The following is a 15,857-nucleotide window of genomic DNA, read 5'->3' as shown; positions in this document are numbered from 1 at the left end:
TAAGAATGACAGATTATTGGGTTGAGTATTTAGATAATCCTACATTATCAGTGCTACCTCATGATTTTTTAAAACCAGCTAATAATAAATCTGTTGAAGGAAGTTATACTTTTACCACTAAAGAAGTTTCAGATTTTACAACTGGTTTGGCAATTTTTGCTGCATTAGTTTATAGATTAACTGGAGATGAAGATATCGTTATATCTACCGATAAAGCAGTTGAAAATCCTGAATTCATAATAAGATTGAATATAACTCCAGAATTAAAATTCAATGAATTAGTTGATAAAGTTAAAAAGGAATACGATCATAATCTTAATCAAATTAATTACAATACTTTATCAGAAGTTTCTCAAAGAATTAAAAATTTCAAGAAATTAGAAGATAATCCAGAATTATTTAAATTATCATATCAGCATGAAAGCCCTAATCAACAATTGAATACAACGGTTGAAGGATCAATTCGTGATTTAGCTATATATACTAATGGAACCGAATTTACAATTTTTTATAATGCATTAATATATTCAAATGAAAGAATCAGATTATTGGGTGAACAATTTATACAATACACAGAAGCAATCATTGAAAATCCAAATGTTACAATTACAAAAGTCAATTTAGTTACACCAACTCAGAAAGCACAATTACCGGACCCAACTCTTGATTTAGATTGGTCAGGTTATAGAGGAGCTATACAAGATATTTTCCAAAAAAATGCATTGGATCACCCAGAAAGAACTTGTGTTGTTGAAACCAAATCATTTATGGATCCAAATTCGAAAACGAGAACATTCACTTATAAACAAATAAATCAAGCATCAAACATAGTTGGAAATTATCTAAAAGAAACAGGAATTAAAAAAGGTGATATCGTAATGATTTATGCATATCGTGGAGTTGATTTAATGGTTGCAGTTATGGGTGTTTTGAAAGCTGGTGCTACTTTTTCAGTTATTGATCCTGCTTATCCTCCAGCAAGACAAAATATTTATCTTTCTGTTGCTAAACCAAAAGGTTTAATTGTTTTGGAAAAAGCTGGAACTTTAGATGATTTAGTTACTGATTATATTAAAGATGAACTAGATGTCATTACAACAATACCACAATTAAAGCTTGAAGATGATGGATCATTAATAGGTGGAAAAGAAAATGGTAAAGATGTTTTAATTGATTATGCCAAATTTGCTGATGAACCGACTGGTGTGATTGTTGGACCAGATTCAAATCCAACATTATCATTCACATCAGGTTCTGAAGGTATTCCAAAAGGTGTATTAGGTCGTCATTATTCATTAGCATATTACTTCCCATGGATGGCTAAAAGATTTGGATTATCTGAAAATGATAAATTTACAATGTTATCAGGTATTGCACATGATCCAATTCAAAGAGATATGTTTACTCCATTATTTTTAGGTGCTCAATTATTAGTTCCAACAGCGGATGACATTGGTACACCTGGTAAATTAGCTGAATGGCTGGCAAATTATGGAGCAACAGTAACTCATTTGACACCAGCTATGGGACAGTTGTTAAGTGCACAAGCTACATCTGCTATTCCATCATTGCATCACGCATTCTTTGTTGGGGACATTTTAACGAAAAGAGATTGTTTGAGATTACAAAGTTTAGCAGAAAATGTATATATTGTTAATATGTATGGTACCACGGAAACTCAAAGATCAGTATCATATTTTGAGATTGAAAGTAGAAAATCAGATCCAACTTACCTAAAGAATTTGAAAGATGTTATGCCTGCTGGTACTGGTATGTACAATGTTCAATTATTAGTTGTAAATAGAAATGATACATCACAAACTTGTGGTGTTGGAGAAGTTGGTGAGATATATGTACGTGCAGCCGGTTTAGCAGAAGGTTATAGAGGTTTACCTGATTTAAATGCAGCAAAATTCATAACAAATTGGTACGTTGATCCTGAAAATTGGATTAAAAAAGATTCTGGAAATGAAGAATGGAGATCTGCAGGTTGGAAAGGACCAAGAGATAGAATGTATAGATCAGGAGATTTAGGTAGATATTTACCTGATGGTAATGTTGAATGTTGTGGTAGAGCAGATGATCAAGTTAAAATTAGAGGATTTAGAATTGAATTAGGTGAAATTGATACTCATTTATCACAACACCCATTAGTTAGAGAAAATGTTACATTAGTTAGAAGAGATAAAGATGAAGAACCAACTTTAATCTCATACATTGTACCAAGAGATTCTCCAGAATTACAATCTTTTAAATCTGAAATTGATGAAGATGTTGAAGAAGCCAATGATCCAATTGTTCAAGGATTGGTTGCTTACAGAGAATTGATCAAAGATATTAAAGCATACTTAAAGAAGAAATTAGCATCATATGCTATTCCAACAATTATAGTACCATTAACTAAATTACCTTTAAATCCAAATGGTAAAGTTGATAAACCAAAATTACCATTCCCCGACACTGCTCAATTAGCAGCAGTTTCAAAATTAAGTACATCAGCCAAAGATCTTGAAGCAGCTGAAAAAGAAGAATTAACGTCTTTGGAACAACAAATTAAAGATCTTTGGTTCGAAGTATTACCAAATAGACCAGCCACAATAAGTAAAACAGATTCATTCTTTGATTTAGGTGGTCACTCAATATTGGGTACAAGAATGATTTTTGAATTAAGAAAAAAATTGAATGTTGAAATACCTTTGGGTGTTATTTTCAAGAATCCAACTGTCGAACAATTTGCAAAAGAAGTTGAAAAACATATTAAAGGTGGTCAAGATTTCGAATTAGCTGATGGATCAAAAACCAACACAGAGGAAGGTTCCGAAAAAGAAGCTGTTATAGATTATGCTCAAGATGCTATGAACTTGTCATCTACTGCTTTAAGAACAAACTATGAATCATTAGCACAATTACCAAGTGATGGTAAAGTCAATGTATTTGTCACTGGTGCAACTGGATTTTTGGGGTCTTTTATCATTCGTGATTTGTTAGAGGCTAGAAAAGGTAAACTTGATATCAAAATCTTCGCTCATGTCAGAGCTTCATCAAAAAAAGCAGGATTACAAAGAATTCGTCAAACTGGTAAAACTTATGGTATATGGAATGAATCATGGGCTAAAAATATCGAAGTTGTTTTAGGTGATTTATCAAAAGAGAAATTTGGTTTAGATGATTCTAAATGGGATGAATTAACTAACAATATTGATGTTATAATACACAATGGTGCTTTTGTTCATTGGGTATATCCTTATTCTCAATTACGTGATGCTAATGTAATTGGTACAATAAATGTATTAAACTTAGCAGGAGAAGGAAAACCAAAATATTTTGCATTTGTATCGTCAACATCTGCATTAGATACTGATTATTTTGTTAATTTATCCGATGAATTAATTAAACAAGGCAAATCTGGATTACCTGAATCAGATGATTTACAAGGTTCTGCAAAAGGTTTAGGTACTGGATATGGACAATCAAAATGGTCAGCTGAATATATCATACGTCGTGCTGGTGAACGAGGATTGCGAGGAACTATCATCAGACCAGGTTATGTTACTGGTTTCACTAAAACTGGTGCATCAAATACTGATGATTTCTTATTAAGAATGTTAAAAGGTACAACTGAATTAGGTTATTATCCAAATATTACAAATAATGTAAATATGGTCCCTGTTGATCACGTTGCAAGAGTCGTAACATCAACTGCATTGAATCCTCCAAAAGATAATGAATTAGTAGTTGCTCATGTTACGGGACATCCAAGAATTCAATTCAATGAATTTTTAGGTAGTTTAAAATCATACGGTTATGAAATCAAAGAGTCAGATTATCCTATTTGGACAAGTAAATTAGAAAAATTTGTTACTGAAGAACTGAAAGAAAGTGCATTGTTCCCATTATTGCATTTCGTATTAGATAATTTACCACAAGATACAAAAGCTCCAGAATTAGATGATACAAATACGAGAACTTCATTGAAGAAAGATGCTAAATATACTAGTGAAGATTTAAGTAATGGTAATGGTGTAACTGTTGATTTGATGGGTAACTATATAAGTTATTTAATTAAAATTGGATTTTTACCAAAATCTCAAAGTAAAGGAGTTAAAGATTTGCCAGAAGTTGAATTAAGTGACGAAACTTTAGAATTAATTGCTAAAGGTGCAGGTGGTAGAGGTTCAGCAGCTAATTAATTTTATGAGTTTATAGATACTTGTTAATAAAACAATACTAAAGTATTTTGAAATGCTTAAGTTTTAAAATCGCGCTCTTGTACGTCAAAAATCAAATATTGAAAGTGGAAAATCAAGTATTAATAATACGAATACTTAAGCCCACTTGAAACATATTATAACCAAATTAGAGTCAAACATTATATTGCAAATGAAACTTCATATATAACATAAGTATTAGATGAAGATATGAATACTTCAAACAAATCTTCATTAAATCCAACAACTCCAAATTCTTTATCATCTTCAACATCTATGTCCAAATCAGATTCTCAAAAATCTAATAATAGTAGTATCAATGATAATAATCGAATCACCCTAAGGCTTAGTGACATAGGCAATAAATCACCAACTAAAAATAATTTCAAACCAAACAAAAATGGTATATTAAATAAATCCGATTCTTCTTGGCAACAAAACAAGCAAAATCCACAATTAACTAAAATTTCATCACAGTCAAGTCAACAAAAACAGCAAAGACCCATAGCCCAAGCTCAACTATATAAACTGAAAAATAGATCAGATACAAATATAACAAGTCTTAATTTAAATCATAATAAGAGAAAATCAACATCATCTACAACCACTCCACCTTCAACAACTCCTCCATTTTCATCAAAATCAAGTGATAACTTAAAAAATTTATTAGATCGTGATCGTATAACTCCACCAGTATTTGAAGAAGATGGGACCATGTCATATTTCAACCTAGATAAAAGTAAACGACCGTCAATTGGGAGTAATAATTTTGCAGCAAAAGATCGAAAAAAACAATCATCTTTGGGTAGTAGTAACAACACACCAAATGAATTATTAAACAGTCCTAGATTCCTAAGAGATTTTAAAAGATCAACTTCAAATAATAATGTACTATCAACGTCAAATATTAATAATCATAACAACCCAAAAGATCAACTCCATAAAGAACAAAAAAATAGATTAGTAGATCAATTTTATAATAAATTACCAAATTCTCCTCAAAATAATGGCGATATAAGTAAATTATTACAAAACAACCTAAATGATAGCAATGATCTGGATTTTTTATCATCATTACAAAATAGTAATTTAAATTTAAATTCACTAAGTCAAGCTTTAAATACTCCTAAAAACGGAGAAAAGAAATTTAAATGGGATCAAGATGAATCAAATAATGATGATACATTAAAGATAATAGAACAATTACAAGACGATGATCCAAAACTGGGGATATCAAATACAAGTACTACCACCAGTAGATCATTTGATCTAAAAGCAAATGAGGAATTAATTTTTAATATTTTAAATAATGGAGGTTTTAGTTTCCAATATGATGTCAAACATGTTATAGAAGATGATAAATTGGTAAATTATCTCATAAATATTGACAATATTATTGATGAATCCTTGAGATTAGATAAAGCGAATTATAAAAAGAATGAAAAATTACAAAATGACCCCATGGATCAATTAACTAAAATAATTTCTTCAATTTCAGACAAAATTATATTAAAATCAAAATTATTAATTTATTCAAAATCAAACCCAATAAAATTATCAATCTTACAATTAAATATTATATCGAATTATTTAACCAACTTGAATATTGATATTATTAACTTAAAGAAATTCCTCACAGAAAATTTAACAAATATAGAAATTGAGAATAAAGAAATTATATCTAAAAATCTTAAAAAGTTAGATGAAATAAATGAAAATATAAATAAATTTGATTTAAAATTGAATTTCTATAAAGACAAAATATCAAAATCAAAACAATATATGAATGATGAATTAAATAAAAAGATTAGTTTAATTGAATCGATCAATAATAAAATTCAAAATCAAAAACAATTAAAAAGGTCAAAGAATTATTTCAAATTTAGTGCTATAATAAGTATTGGTATAATTTTATTTTCTGTAATTTGGTATTATAGACTGTAAATTCAGTAACAAATGTTACATTTCATTTTACTTAAATCTTGTTTGAAAACTTTAAATTTGTAATTTATTTTTAAACTTTGATCATTAATTTCATGACGTAATTTTACGTCAAAGCTAATAATAATAAAAAAACCGTTAAACTTTTTTTTCGAGTTCTGTTAATAGCACACGAGATTGTTTCATTTCTCTGTAAAAAATATAAATTATTATCAAATAAAAAGCTGATTAGAACAAGAAATAATTCGAATTTTGTAAATTTTACAAATCTTTTATTACTTCATTTTTTTATTAGTTTCGTATATTGAATTTAAGATTAGTTGATTTTAATTATAAGTTAATTAATTATCTATTAATTGATCTTAATTACACAAACTAAAGTCTGAAAAACTTACAATCTGTGTAATACAATATATTTATTAATTCTATAGTTTTTTCTTCACAAAGCTATATATTTTATCATCGTATGATTTCTCTTGATGATTCAAAATCATGATTAATAGTACCTTGTGATGTTAAACTAGTACATTTTGATCTCTGACCCTCTTTTTGCATAAAAAATAAATTTGTGTTTCATAACGGAATTATTTATTTACGTCATTTTAAACTAAAGTGAAAAAAGAAAAAAGTTGTCTTAGATTTAATCTTTATCTAACCTTTAAAATATAAATTAATTTAAGTATCTTATCAAAATTATTGAGTATAGAGAGAGTATTTGGCTCAATCAAACACCATATATCAATTGCTATAGTATTTGCCTTTGATTGATGACATCTCTTCTATTCTCTTACAAAATTTGTGGGGCCAGAATTCAATCAGAATAGAAAAAAAGAGGGGAATACTTTTATGATTATTTTCTATATGTACAAAAATATGAAGAAATTTAAGCCGAATATGAACGGTTTCAATTATAATGTTATTGTTTATGTATTAATGCTTGCTTATTTAATATCTAAAATTATTTATAAGGTGAAGTAAATGTATAGTGATTTATGTCTACTGAAGTCAACTAAATCTATTTGAAAACACACTAAATTGAAGATGTCCATAAACCTCTATTCCAACTAGTCCTATATAAGTCAATAATCCAATTAGTTGTGATATTACATTACCAATTCACAACAAAACAATTGATCATTTGTTCAAACTAGTGATAATAAATGATAAATTATCACTAATGAATATAATTAAATAATAAATAAATATAGTATTAAGTTGAGTAGTGTACTTTTGGATAAAACGTATAAAATAAACAAAACCTTAATTTTAATTTTTAAATTTCTTTTTTTTATTTTTTAATTTTTATTTTTTTTTTTTTTCTATTTTAAAAAATTAATTTTTTTTTTACAACCAAAAAAAAGTAAATTTAAACAAGTAACGTTTTTTCATTATTATAATTCATTATTCATTATTAATCATTACAATAACTATTTAAAAGTCAAACATTTGTTATTCATCAAAATTATTGAAATCATATAAAACAATAAGAAAATTTAATTGTTTAATATAAGCTTTAAATTAATTATTTATTTAATACAAAATTTTGTAAAATTTAATTTAATCGAATCTATTGTCTTTATCAATAATATTAAATTTAAGATTTAAAGATTAACAAATAAATATTATCTAATAAGATTTTATTGGTGTCAATCAATTGGAACCTAATTAAAATCATAAGGTTCAAAGTTTAAGTTCAAGTCCTAGTTTAAGTACAAATTTAAGTACAAATTTCAGTTCAAATCCAAGCTCAAATTTAGGCTCAAATTAAAGTCCAAATTAAGTTTAAGTTTAAGTTTAATTCAATTATAAACTTCAATTATTATAAAATATATACAATAAGATAGATTTCATTCACATCAATCAAAGAATTTTTCTCTCGAGATAATCCATAACTTGCTTTTCATATTTTAATAAACAAGATGTGTGAGATATTATCATTAATTAAAGATATTCCCAAAATTAAATTAAAGTCAAAAAGATATCCTCATAAATGTTCAAAAGAAAGTCATAATCGAAAACATAAACAGGAGAAAAATGAAGAGCATCACACTACGAAAGACGAGGAACAAATACAACAACACTATCTCCCATCTTTCAAATTATTAATTGAACATTTATTTAAAAAGGGAAATTGTGAAAATGATATAAATTATCCAATATTAATTATATTAAAATTTGATACCACCACTACGAGTAAATTTGATTCGTTAGAATCACTTTCATATAAAGATAAATTAGTATTATTAGATTTCTTCTTTGGTCATTTAAATATTATAATAATACCTCACAATCATAAAGATTTTAAAAGTTTAGAAAAACAATTAGATTCAATTATTATACAAATTTATAATAGAATTTCAAGAATTGGTATATGGACTGGTATAACAACAATTGATGATGATTGTGATGTTGATAAGAGAATTCCAACAATGAACAAATTATTAACTAAAAATGTCTCAAGATCTCCTCAATGTACAAGAAATTTAATAAAATTGAAAAATTTAGTATTGTCAGAAATTGAATTTTTGAAATTATTATCAAATCATGAGTCAAAGCATTTATCAAAATTGTGTCATGCAGTTGGTAATTGGTCATTTCCTGCTCATGAATTAAGTAATGATGATTTAGTTTATTGTGTGTACTTAATGTTAAATTACTCAATACAGGAAGTTAAAAATGCTAAAGAAAAAGAACAGTCATATGCTGATAAATTACATTTACCAAATACAAATGAATTGTTAGCTTTTGTTTTTATAGTAAGAGATACTTATAGATCAGGGAATCCTTTCCATAATTTTCGACATGCAGTTGATGTATTACAAGCTTGTTTCCATTTTGTTATAAGGTTAGGTTGTTTGCCACATTTTAAACAATTTATTATAGATCCCTTACAATCAGAAGTAGAGGTAATAATAGAAGAAAATGAATCAATTGAATTAACATCTACAGCTTCATTATATAATTCATCATCAACAACTTCCTTAGCATCAGAAGCTTCTTCAGAATCTTCTGTAACCTTAAAACAACCACAGAAACCACACTTAAATCAAATACAAACATTGGCGTTGTTAGTTGCAGCATTAGGTCATGATGTTGGACATCCAGGAACAACAAATGCTTTCATGATCAAGAATAAAGCACCAACTTCTTTAATATATAATGATAGATCAGTATTGGAGTCATATCATGCATCTATTTTTGTAAATAAAGTTTTAAAGATTTTGTGGCCATCATTATTAGCAACACCAATTGATAAAGAAAGTTTATTAAATATCAATGACTTGATAATATCATCAATTTTGGCGACAGATATGGGAGAACATTTTGAATATATCTCGAAACTAAAAAATTTTAACACAGTAAACACATTTGGACTAAATGAAATTACAAATAAAGATAATCAAATTAAATTGATATTGGCGTTACTAATAAAATGTGCAGATATTTCAAATGTAACGAGACCATTAAGAATATCATCGCAATGGGCAATTGTATTACAAAGAGAATTCGATGAAATAAATAAACTAGATACTTATTTGAATGATGAAATGAATTTAACTTCGAAATGTTGTATAATAGAAGAAACTGAAATATCTTATCCAAAATTACCATACAAATTAGAAGATATTTTGGGTAACAACAAAGAGTTAATATCAAAAGGTCAAATGTTTTTCATAGGTACTTTTGCTGAAAATTTATTTAATAATATTAGTCAAGTTTATCCAAATTTAGCATTTACTTGTGAAGTTATACATGAAAATAAAAAATTTTGGCAAAATGAAAAATAATTGGGGAAGGGAGTATAAGATTTTATAGTAATAATTATGTAAGAATAGTTATAGATTTCTTTTTATGATCATTTTAATGCACGAATAGTTATAGATTTATCATGACTTAATATTGAAGAATGTTTCAAGTTTTTCACTACAATATTAAATTGTAGCGCCTTTGAGACTTTTCAATTGTTCGAAATTTTGCAACAAATTTGAATCAAAAAGTCCGAACTCTCCAAAGTTGTTATTGTAAAAAAATCAGACTAAGAATAGTCAAGACATACAAACGTCTCATAACTTTGTCAAAATCAATTTAATTTACTCCTCAACTTGATAAAATGAGGGGATCTGTAAACTCTGCAAATAATTATGTAGATCTTTCAACAAACGTATTTCTAACTACACATTGCGATTTTGTCTTACTTTAAGAGAATTCTAACTAAAGTCCGAGATTATGTAGTTTCTAGAAGATCTAATTTTTAGTACACCAGACTAGAGTAAAAGATCTCATGTTTTACTTTACGCATTAAACTGATCAACTAAAAATTAATTGGGTGATACGATTTTTTAGTAAAGTTTTCGGTGTTTGAAATTTATTGCCGATGCTAAATATATTTTCAAAAGTTCAATTCCCTTTCAGAGCTCCAGAGACAAACTTGAGGTACAAAGTTTTTACTCTTGAACTGAATCTATTGAGTTTGAATGCGATAGTAACCGAACCAAACCGCATGGTCTAATTAAGATCGTTTGGATTAATTTGATTTTTAAGCTTTTTAGAAGTAACGGAACAATCAGAATTAAAAAGTCTAATAATTTTCCAAATCTCATGATGATAAATAAGATTCGAGGTTATGGTTAGAATATTTGGTCAAATAGTATATTGCGCATCTTGGATTCTCCATGTGACTTGATGATCTCCACTTTCATGGTTAAGTAACGATTGAAAATTCCAGTTTAGCCTTAGTATGATACTTTTTTATTCCAATTTATCTTATAGAATAAAGCCAGTCGTCAAGAATATGTAATGAAAAGTCTCGAGCTAAGTTTTGGATAAGTTGGAGATATAAGTGAAATTTTTTAATAGTTGATCAAATCTACAATATATCAAATAAGTGTTATTTGCCATGCTTTTCAGCCTATATATAATTATTTTGTATATAATATACTAAATTCAAAGATTTTCACACAAAATTTTCAAGTTTTTCCATAAAATTAATAATCTATTAATAATAATTCACAAATTTAGTAAATCTTTTGAATCTGTTTTCCCCCACTTTTATAAAAAAAGGATCTATTTGTTTTACTATAATTTTTCCATTTCGGAACATCTTAAACTTACGAAGAAACCGGATCATTTAAATTTCTTGTATAATTCTTCTCTTAATTTCAAATGGAGTAAAATTAGTTGACGCTTTTTGTTACGCGTCTATGGTTAAAACGTATCATAACCAATTTGCTTTGTAACTTAAAAATTTTTTTGCCCCACAAAATTTGATACTAAATTTATTATTTGATCATTTAAAATTTTTTCAAGGAGATCATCATATGATGTCAAAAGTGTTAAAATTTGGATCATTGAGAGCACAAGCTCAAAATTTGATTAGTTTGCATAGTCAGTAAAATGAATAAGTTGTGAGAAGTATAAACATCATCAGATTTATCAGATGTTTAAAGTATGGAAGAACTCGAATTTTAAGCCAGTTCATCTTGTTGACAATTAATCCCCAGTTTTTATTAATTTACGAATTAATAAAATTAAATGACAGACAAAAAATTTAAACTCGAATGTAAATCAGTCATTAATACTTCTTTGTTTGCTACTGTATTCATGATGCTTAATAAGTTGTGTACTTTTGTTCAAGAAAAATTTTTCCGGCTCAAAATTTTTCGTAAACTTTATATGGAACAATTAAATGGACACAAAATAATTATTCCTTGCTTGGTAAATTCGAATTCCATCTCGTCTCTACGTGAATTTACCAGCAATATGATCGTTTTGAAGTTCAGCAAAAACTTTTTTTAGAAAAGACCCCTTGTCTAGTTCTATTACTACAATTTGAACTTGATTGTAATTTTTATCGTCAATTTTAACCAGTAATTTATTGTTTCAAAATTTAAAGCCATTCCAAATTCGCAAGTAAAACAAATAAATTATTTTTGAGGGATTTTCCATTTAATTTTAACAAACAAATGTATATGTATTTTTTGCCTCTTGAACATTAACTTTACTAAATTTAGACTACAGGAATAATTCTGGCTTCTTCAAATTCTCAATTCTGAAGTCTATGGCTAAACTTCAATATTAAAACGTTTCATGTGTCAGATCTAAGGATATCGATGCTCCATTGATGGAGAACTTATGCTGCAAAGAAAGGATCTAACTTGTATACTCGAATTAAAGATCTTGTGTCTTAGTATTTTTCGTAGTACTAAGTGAAGTAATACAGAAAATCAATCGTTTATAGTTTTTTCCGGAATGACCGACAAAAGTCAATATATTGTCATTTCTCCAGCCTTAAAAATCTCCAGATTTTGAGTTTACGAACCATACCTCCACAGACATTAAAACTTCTTCATTTTACCCTTGGTCTACATTATCATACCGATTTATAAATTGGCTCTTATAATTAATTATTTAGTTTTATTCTTTACTCAAGTTCCAAGAAAAATTATTTTATAATTTCAAAACCGTTAGATTATGATTAATAGCCGATAATATGTCAAGAGAAAAAAGATAAGCTTGATCGCAGATTTTGACATATTTTTTTAATCCTTCAAAAATCAAAAAATCAATTATCCAACAAGATGAAGGGCTTAATTAGTACAAGGCAATTGATAAAATTTGTCTCCACCAGTCAATTTATACGAAGTTATGAACGCACGGTAACAATTTACTTATAAATAAAGATTTTAATGTCTGCATAATTATTTATTAATCCGTGAAAGTTAAATATGGAACATTATTTTAGTTTTTGTCATTTCTTTTTAGTTTTTATTTTACCAAACCATTATTAACAAAATTTTTTGCCTTATTGTTAATGAATTAAATTTACCCCGGTGGGGAAGAGTAAATAAGTAGAAACAATAGAATATAAGAATGGCTTAATAAAATTCAGGTTTAAAAAATTATAAATAGCTTTTGATATCCTCGATTTTCTCAGTTTATTATTCTTCATTCACTATCCTTTTTTAATTTTCATTTATATTTTCAATTACTATTAATAAATTATTCAATAGGAAAATTAACTATGTCTTCCAAAATAGAAAGGATCTTTCAAGGTCCAGCTTTAAAAATAGCTAATTTTTTAGATGGCTTACCAACTATATATAATCCAATATTCATTGCTAGTATTTCAACAATAGCAGGTATGATGTTTGGTTTTGATATTTCATCAATGTCTGCATTTATTGGTTCAGAACCATATATGAATTATTTCCATTCACCAAGTTCAACAATTCAAGGTTTCATAACATCAGCTATGGCCCTTGGTTCATTTTTTGGTTCACTAGCCGCATCTTTTGTTTCAGAACCATTTGGTAGAAGATTATCATTAATCATTTGTGCATTCTTTTGGTGTGTTGGTGCAGCTATTCAATCTTCTTCTCAAAACAGAGCTCAATTAATTATTGGTAGAATAATTTCAGGTCTCGGTGTTGGATTTGGTTCATCGGTCGCACCAGTTTATGGTTCAGAATTAGCTCCAAGAAAAATTAGAGGTTTAATTGGTGGAATGTTTCAATTTGCAGTTACCTTAGGTATATTGATTATGTTTTATATTTCATATGGTTTAGGTAAAATTAATGGTGTTGCATCTTTTAGAATTGCATGGGGTATTCAAATTGTTCCAGGTTTAATTTTGTTACTTGGTTGTTTTATTATTCCAGAATCACCAAGATGGTTAGCAAAACAAGGACAATGGGATAAAGCAGAATTTATTGTTTCTAAAATTCAAGCAAAAGGTAACAGAGAAGATCCAGAAGTTATGATTGAAATTTCTGAAATTAAAGATCAATTGTTAGTTGAAGAAAGTGCCAAATCAGTTAGTTATGCTACCTTATTCCAAAAGAAATATATTTTGAGAACTTTCACTGCAACTTTTGCTCAAATATGGCAACAATTAACCGGTATGAATGTTATGATGTATTATATTGTTTACATTTTCGAAATGGCAGGTTATTCAGGTAATGCAAATTTAGTAGCTTCATCTATTCAATATATCTTGAATACAGTTTTAACAATCCCAGCGTTATACTTTTTAGACAAAGTTGGTAGAAGACCATTATTGATTGGTGGTGCTATATTTATGATGATTTGGCAATTCGGTTTAGCTGGTATTTTAGGCTCTTATGCTGTTGCATGGCCAGATTCAGGTAATGAAACTGTTAATATTAGAATTCCAAAATCTAACAAATCTGCTTCAGATGGTGCTATTGCTTGTTGTTATTTATTCGTCTGTTCATTTGCATCAACTTGGGGTGTGGGTATTTGGGTTTACTGTTCTGAAATTTGGGGAGATAATAGAATCTCACAAAGAGGTAATTGTATTTCAACTTCTGCTAATTGGATTTTAAATTTCGCTATTGCAATGTATACTCCATCAGGTTTTAAAAATATTAGTTGGAGAACATATATCATTTATGGAGTAATGTGTTTATGTATGGCCATTCACGTATTTTTTGGTTTCCCTGAAACAAGAGGTAAAAGATTAGAAGAAATTGGACAAATGTGGGATGAAAAAGTACCAGCTTGGAGATCAGGTTCATGGCAACCAACTATACCATTGGCTTCAGATGCTGAATTGGCAAGAAAAATGAGTGTTGAACATAAAGAAGAAGGTTTAATGGAAGAAGATACAAATTCTGATGAAATTAATCAATTAGAAGAAAAAGTATAATCCGGTTCAACTAAAAAAGGTTTAATTTTAGTAACTCCCCTAGTATGAAGGATTAATATTGGAAAATTTTTTTAGTTCTTTTAGTTATCAAATCATGTGTTTAGTACATATAATATTTAGAATGTTTAATGAACGGTTTTTATAATTCAATTTTAAAAGCTCAAAGTAGAGTCTTTATATCTATTTTCTAAAGCTAAGATGAAAATTCATTTTGAATTCTAGTTTTCTAATTTTAATATTTAAATTCTTTGTTATTGTATATTATTTTACGATCCGATACACAAGGCTGCCACATCTTCTTTGTTGATCACTAAAATATGCAAAATCCTGGGGTATTAGTTATTCAATCTCGTAAATTTCTCAGTAACATACATTGCTCGTAACTAATTATAATTTTACTGTAAATTTTGATACCTGGAAAAACATAAAATAACTTTAAGCAAACAACAATGTTCCTAATTTTATTTATTCCGAGGAAGGATAAATTACGTAAAATATTAGGTAATTCAAGGAGTACAAAAATAAAATAATTAATGCGAATCTTTTTAAATCTATTGACAAGAGTTTTTTTTTTAGTTTATTGTATGGACTTCAATTTATGACTTCAATTTATTGAAGGTTTCATTAGTTAGAAATACAAAGTTTTACCTCCTTCAATTAAATAACTTTTCATGAAAGAACTTTTAAAAGGGAATTAAGACTATTTGTAAAGGATACTGAACGATAATCTTAATTGAAACCATGTTGTATCATACGTTTATTGTGATAAAATAATTCTACAAAATCAAACGTTTTGTTATAAGTGATTAACCAGCGATAAATTACAAAATTTAGTTGGAGTAAAAAAATAAACCTTTGTGATCTCTCATATAAAGCTTGAGCTTGAGCTTTAGCTTTATAGCTAGGTTATGAGAGTAACATGAGAAGAGTCAAGAAAAGGCTATTTACAAATATATTTTTGAAGTCACTAAAAATCTGCTGACTTTAGTGTAATGTTGGATGATAAAATGCCTCACGCATAAGGCTATTGGTAAACTTTT

The 15,857-nt window shown here is 27.6% G+C and overlaps 4 protein-coding genes across 4 annotated transcripts; all 4 read left to right on the top strand. All coding sequences in view use genetic code 12, as the record gives it.

The window, feature by feature from the left end:
• Positions 1-5: 5 nt before the first annotated feature.
• On the top strand, positions 6-4,190 carry LYS2 (L-aminoadipate-semialdehyde dehydrogenase; the record flags this gene model as incomplete). The annotated part of the gene is made up of 1 exon (XM_051761503.1): positions 6-4,190. The coding sequence occupies one exon, from the start codon at positions 6-8 to the stop codon at positions 4,188-4,190; it is 4,185 nt and encodes a 1,394-aa protein (XP_051621560.1).
• Positions 4,191-4,418: 228 nt separating this feature from the next.
• KGF54_001163 (uncharacterized protein) lies at positions 4,419-6,152 on the top strand (the record flags this gene model as incomplete). The annotated part of the gene is made up of 1 exon (XM_051761502.1): positions 4,419-6,152. The coding sequence occupies one exon, from the start codon at positions 4,419-4,421 to the stop codon at positions 6,150-6,152; it is 1,734 nt and encodes a 577-aa protein (XP_051621559.1).
• A 1,916-nt stretch (positions 6,153-8,068) lies between these two features.
• PDE2 (3',5'-cyclic-nucleotide phosphodiesterase) lies at positions 8,069-9,937 on the top strand (the record flags this gene model as incomplete). The annotated part of the gene is made up of 1 exon (XM_051761501.1): positions 8,069-9,937. One exon carries the CDS (start codon positions 8,069-8,071, stop codon positions 9,935-9,937), a length of 1,869 nt encoding a protein of 622 aa, XP_051621558.1.
• Positions 9,938-13,170: 3,233 nt separating this feature from the next.
• Positions 13,171-14,817, top strand: KGF54_001161 (sugar porter family MFS transporter; the record flags this gene model as incomplete). Its single annotated transcript, XM_051761500.1, has 1 exon — positions 13,171-14,817. The coding sequence occupies one exon, from the start codon at positions 13,171-13,173 to the stop codon at positions 14,815-14,817; it is 1,647 nt and encodes a 548-aa protein (XP_051621557.1).
• Positions 14,818-15,857: the final 1,040 nt, after the last annotated feature.

Source organism: Candida jiufengensis, assembly GCF_024610255.1.
Source record: "Candida jiufengensis strain CBS 10846 chromosome Unknown scaffold6, whole genome shotgun sequence".
NCBI classification, from domain to species: Eukaryota; Fungi; Ascomycota; class Pichiomycetes; order Serinales; family Debaryomycetaceae; genus Lodderomyces; species Lodderomyces jiufengensis.
Note: the sequence above shows the minus strand (reverse complement) of the source record. Positions and strands in the feature narration are given on the sequence as shown.